The following is a 6317-nucleotide window of genomic DNA, read 5'->3' on the forward strand; positions in this document are numbered from 1 at the left end:
AGACAAGATATTTGCATGAGAAGCGGTAGACTAGGCGTAGCGGAAGATCACGCGGTGTGACACGCAGCCTAGGGGTGGAAACGAAGTGCACCTGTATGTAAGCTTGCACGCAGCCCACAATAAACGCCATTAGACGAATGGCTAACTAACCTGTTTGGCAATCTACCACAGTGGCTAACAGGACTGCTCGCTGAAGGCTTGCGCATTGTGCTAATCCTCATAATTATAGGCTTATGCTTGTGTGTAATACTGAGCTGCGTTAAGAAAGCCTTGCTGAAAGTAGCGGGCCAAGTCTGGATTGCTCGAAAACAAGAAGGAGAAATTCTGGAGGAATGGCTGGGCTTTGGGGGGGGGGATATAGTCTGTTGGAAATGAGCAATCCCGCCTATGCCTTTAAGGTTTTCCCTGAACGACGAAGACAAGGACATCGCCTGCGTTAAGAAGCGGAAGAAGGGGAGGCAGCACACAGCTCCGCTCACGAAGCTACTAATGCAAGGAACCACCCGATGGCGGTCCCGTCGAGACACACCGCACTTCCGCGTGTTTTGTTGCGTCCCGCTCGATATAACGAAACAACGTTGATGGGAGAGGGGGAGATGTGGAGGAAAAAGGATGAGCAGGGAGGCACTGCGGGGCGGAACATGGGAAGGTCGTAACGGGCGGAGCGCTGCTGCCGGAAAAGAAGGCGGGGCTTTACAGCATTATAAAAGAGCAGGACGCGCTTCATTAAACGCCATTTTGCCACTCCTCATATTGGTGTCTGTGTGGTGATGGTCCGGGGTCTGGGGAGAAGGCCCCGTGCCTCCTCGGTAAGAACGAGAACGGTAACAGATGGCCGCCACAGGGAACCTTTGATCATCAGGAGTTAAATTTCCTGCGTCACCATTTGCAGGATAGGTTCCCCGGACAAATGGATTATTGGTATGTATGGGACAGTTGGGCAAAGAAAAATTTTCTCAGAGTATTGAAAGTAGTACAGCTGCTAAAACGCTTGTGGAAACTGCTCCACCCTATGCGCTATCCTCTGTTTCAACTTCTCTATACCCCCCCTTGCCTTCCCCCTCTGCCTTTCAAGCCCCTTTGCATGTCGTTCCTGTGCCAGGAGTGCCCCCGCCAGGTCCGGACGGGGCACCTCGGGTAGCTACAACGCGAATTTACCGACCCTGGGGGCCCCAAGATTTGATTGCATGGAGTCAACAAACTCCCAGGCTTAGGGAAGATCCAGAGAAAGTGTTATAAATTGTAAGAGGAATACTGTGGGCATATGATCCTGCCTGGGGGGTGTGTGTGTGTGCAAATGCTCCTTGAAGCCTTGTTCACTCCAGATGAAAAACACTCAATTCTGGATGTAAACCGTTGTTGGGCGGGAAAGGGGGGGTGTTCTGGCTGAGACATCAGAACCAGAGTTAACTAATCTGCAAATTCCGACAGGTTTAGAATCAGTTCCTGGAAAGTTATGGAGCTCTTCAGGAATGGATGTTGGACTATTGAAATCAGCTAGTCCAGTCTCAATCAAAACAAAGGGGGGATTACCTCCTGTGGTTAAACAATACCCTATCCCAAAGGAAGCAGAGAAGAGTATCCAAAAGCAAAATGATCACCATCTAAAATTGGGTATCCTTAGAGTTTGTGAATCCCCATTCAACACCCCGATTCTGCCAGTTAAAAAGAATAGGCAGGATTCTAAATGGCAATCCGGAGTATCGGTTTGTACAAGACCTAAGAGTTGTAAAACAACATGTAATCGCTCCGCATCCAGTAGTTCCTGACCCATCAACTATATTACCACAGATACCCCACTGGGCAACTTATTTTACCGTGATTGATTTAACAGCAGCCTTTTTTAGTATACCAGTAGCTGAGGACAGCCAAGATCTTTTTGCCTTCACTTGGAAGGGACAACAATTGACTTGGACTAGACTACCACAGGGATTTACTGGGTCTCTGACTATTTTTTTTTTTCTTTTTTTCACACATACTTAAAAATGATCTTGCAGATATCAAACTTCCAGGACATTCAGTGTTAATACAATATGTGGATGATTTGTTATTAGCAAGTAAAGATTACGAGACGTGTTTGAAAGACACTATTTCTCTATGTAATGCTCTTGCAGAGAAAGGGCATCGAGCATCTCCGTCCAAACTCCAGCTGTGTCAACAAGAGGTAAAATATTTGGGGCTTATCTTGAAGGAAAGACACAGATTAATTGATCCAGAACGGGTAAAGACAATTCTCAATATACCCCGACCTATAACAAAAAAGCAATTTAGGGGATTTTTAGGAGCTGTAGGATTTTGTCAGCCATGGATTCCTGGGTTGGGAGAGTTTACCAAACCATTGGTCCAGGCAACAAAAACGGAGGAGACAGAGCCTTTGACCTGGACTCCAGAAAAAGAGAAAGCTTTTACATCTGTAAAAAGGGTGTTGGTTTCAGCCCCGGCTCTAGGACTACCAGATTATAGTAAGCCATGTGAATTATTTGTTCATGAACGACGGAGTAGCAAGTGGAGTATTCAGTCAAAAACTAGGTCCTCAGCGTAGGCCAGTGGCCTATTACTTCACCCAACTAGATGCGGTAATCAAAGGCACTCCAGGATGCATCAGAGCGATAGCAGCTACAGCAGCCCTTATTAGAAAAACACGACCTGTAGTTTTGGGTCACCCAATGACTGTGTATGTGCCACAGAAGAAGAAAGAGAATTGGAAAAAGTGGGAAGCAGTTCAAGATGAAAAAGGAATTTGGACTATCAGGGGTAAGCCCATCCTTTCCTTAAGGTATTTACTTTCTACGGATAGGTGATATCATGATCATGGACATGGAGGAGCATCAACTGTTGCCTCATGTATTCTACAAACCTGAGCAGCTCCCGAGTGCATGTGGTTGCGAAATGCATAACAACAACCTGCCAAACTTGCCAAAAATTTAACGATACTTATCCAAAGATTAACAGAGGAGGCCGCCCAAGGGCTTATTTTCCATTCCAGCGTCTACAAATTGACTATGCTGACATGCCAGCAGCAGAAGGATTTAAACATCTCCTTGTGATAGTTGATCAACTAAGCGGCTGGGTGGAAGCCTTTCCTACCTGCAAAGCAGATACGGCTGCAGTGATTAAAGCCTTGTTAAAAGAAATTGTCCCTAGGTATGGAGTCCCAGAAACTATAGATTCAGATAGGGGTTCTCACTTTTCAGCAGGAGTTTTAGGGAAATTATATCAAATGCTAGGAATTCATAGAGAATTGTACACACCTTATCATCCCTAGTCTTGAGGACAAATTGAGAGAAAGAACAGAACTATTAAAAACAAGTTAGCATGGGTATGTACACAGGCAAGACTCAAATGGCCTAACGCCTTAAACTTAGTGCTGTGGGAAATTAGAACAACCCCTAGACAACTGGTAGGATTATCCCCAGCAGAAGTCTTATTTGGGCATCAATTGGCTATACCAGGAACTTATATCCCAGCTAAGACCAGCCTGTTGGACGGAGATGAACGAACGGCTAACCCAGTATGTTATAGGTATGCAAAAAAGGTTTGAAAATCTTAAAAAATATGCTCAATGGTATCAATCTACACCACCCGAAATACAAGTGCAAAATATACAACCTGGAGATAAAGTGTTGGTAAAAGTATTCCCACGAAAAAGTAAATTGGAACCAAAATGGGAAGGACCCTACACTGTATTGTTAAGTTCTTATTACACTGTTAAAATCCTAGGGAAAGAGAATTGGATTTTACCACTCACACGTGACACGAATGGCAGACCAAGAAGTGAGTACAGCAGGTGTCACTACAGAGCAATGAAGACAACCACGCATGCTCCGTGGATGTGCCTAATATTGTTTCTATACACAAGTTCCGGATGGATAAGTATACAGTTAATAAGACAAGATAATTATGATATACAAAATTATACTGAAAACAATACCAAAGGAAACCAAATTTGGTTTAGTTATTCAGGGATAGGAACGAATGAATTCAATTTAACCTTTTGTTGTATGTCAGCAAACTTACATGAAACAGTATTGACAGAAACTAAAAGCAAATGCTGTAAAAAAACAGTGTAAAACTGACCAAAAGTGTTGTATATCAGTATCTGCCAAAGGAGAAATAGAAGCCTGGGTCTCCTGTGTTAGCTCAGATCAATCAAAATTGACTCCCTTGGATCAATCCAGAATGACTCCCTCGAGTAAAGTGTCTCCCATAATAGTAAAGGCAGGACCATATGTAGTTAAAAATACGGGTCAACAACAAGTGTTATTTAATCCATCATGGTCTCTTAAACGAATAGAACTGTTAATGCAAATTAATATCTCTACAATCAAACCAGCTTGTTCACCATTCCTAAGAACGTCCTATACAGGATGGTTAGCATGGCTACGTGGACGAACCCTCGCCTCTTCAAGACAAACAAGGAGAGATGTAACCGGTATCATAGGAACAGGATTGGGAGTCTTAAATAGTATAGATGCCGAGGTACTCGTAAATAAATTGAGCACAACAACAGGTGACTTAAACAAATTAGAACACCCATTTCGGTCCTCCCTATTAGCACTGGGAACTAACCAATGGCTGTTGTCTGATGTATTGCCTCAGTGGGAAGGAATTAACGAAAGGGACCACCAATTGATTGTGGATGCACTTGGTGCAGTCCAAATTAATGTTTCTCTAGCTCTCAGTTGTATCCAAGCGCAACTGTGGATGCAATCTATGGTAGCAGCAATCATAAGGGAAGGTGAAGAGGGCACCTTACCCACTGAAATTCGAAAGGTAATTTGGGATAATGCAACTAAATTTGAAAAAGAATTCCAGTCCTGGTGGTACTTAGTCAATTTTACTTATAACCCCATCGATAATAAGGCCACAGCTTTTGTCTTAACAATACGCAATGCTTCGGTATACACCATATACCCGATCATTGCGCTGGGATTAAGCCACAACGGGACTATACTCTATCCGATAGAACATAGAGTATGGGCTCAACGAAACAGAAACAAATGGCAAACTGTTGATGTTAACGCATGTGTTGTACGGAAACAACAAGGATTTATTTGTGAGAGTAATACCATCAAAGCTCAAGACATTTGTCTTGATACGGAACAAAATGTTTGTCATTTTGAAATACACCCTGATGAAACCCCTGAAACTGTACTTGTATATATTGGAAAAGGGTGTGTCTGTATGAGAACTCTCTGTAATCTTATATTCATAGATAACATTACTGTAGACACAAGTAATCATTCAAATATTTGTGTTTGTAATTTTTCTAAAGTTATGGGCTGTGACTTTAATTATTCAGCTCCTGTTGTGTCTCATCAATTAATACAATCTAATTATACCTTAAGTCAAGATTTATTACCTACCCCCATCGGAATGAACCTTACATTGGTACAGAAACTACTACAACATGATGACCTGTGTCAACTGTTAAAACGCATCCGAAATAATGGACAAAAAACTCTAATCACTGTTCATCATGATGCGGAAGAGATACTCCATATCTTGGAAAGAGTGAAGAAGAATGGAGAATATCATTGGTGGGAGACTCTTCTGGGATGGTCACCAACTGCAACAGGGATCTATAATCACATGTTGCACCCAGTAATAGTTATGTTAAGTTTGACCATGTTATGCCTATTGCTTACAACCATATTGTATATAAGATTATGGAGAGTGATAGTACGCCTCGAAAGGCTTCGAGAACTCTGCTTAACATATTAGCAGGGATGCTTAATAAAAACAAAGGGAGGACTGTTAGAGAATATTGAACTGAAGCTGTCTAGAATTAATTGCTTAGCATAACTTGCTTAGCATTAGTAGCTAGATTTGCTGAAGCCTTAGGCCTCAGGCTGTGAACTTGCTGTGAACTTTTACTTAGAAAAGTAAAAGGGGGGCCCCAGAGCCGGTTCAAGCTGGAGGGATAAAGAAGTTACATGGACAGCAGGAGTAGCCAACCTTGAAGATAAGCAGCGGCCTGCCTAGAGACAATGAAGGGGCCCAGCGAAGAAGGGGAAGAATCGAGCTGTAATTATTACTATTGGTCCAAACTATCGCTTAAGGGGTGGGGAATTTAGATTGTAAGGGTATAATTGCCCAGGGATTTCTTTGTTCGGGGTCCCTCTTTGGAGGCACCCAGCTCGAGCTGTAATTACCACACATATGTCATTAAATTTTATTTTTCTTCAATCTGACTTCGAACTTCTGCCTCAGCAGGAACCTAGGGTCGGACCCTGTTATGGAGGCCGGCGAGCCTGATTTTCCATAACATTCCTTTCTTTGCTTTCTCCTAGGGCGTCTGTCAGCTAACGAGTAAA

The 6317-nt window shown here is 43.0% G+C and overlaps 1 protein-coding gene across 1 annotated transcript; it reads left to right on the forward strand.

Moving 5' to 3' along the window:
* The first annotated feature begins 3733 nt into the window (after nucleotides 1–3733).
* Nucleotides 3734–5840, forward strand: LOC136996730 (uncharacterized). Its single transcript, XM_067317563.1, has one exon. It carries the CDS (start codon nucleotides 4180–4182, stop codon nucleotides 5722–5724), a length of 1545 nt encoding a protein of 514 aa, XP_067173664.1. The 5' UTR covers nucleotides 3734–4179; the 3' UTR covers nucleotides 5725–5840.
* The last annotated feature ends 477 nt before the right edge of the window (nucleotides 5841–6317 follow it).

Source organism: Apteryx mantelli, unplaced genomic scaffold, assembly GCF_036417845.1.
Source record: "Apteryx mantelli isolate bAptMan1 unplaced genomic scaffold, bAptMan1.hap1 HAP1_SCAFFOLD_79, whole genome shotgun sequence".
NCBI classification, from domain to species: domain Eukaryota; kingdom Metazoa; phylum Chordata; class Aves; order Apterygiformes; family Apterygidae; genus Apteryx; species Apteryx mantelli.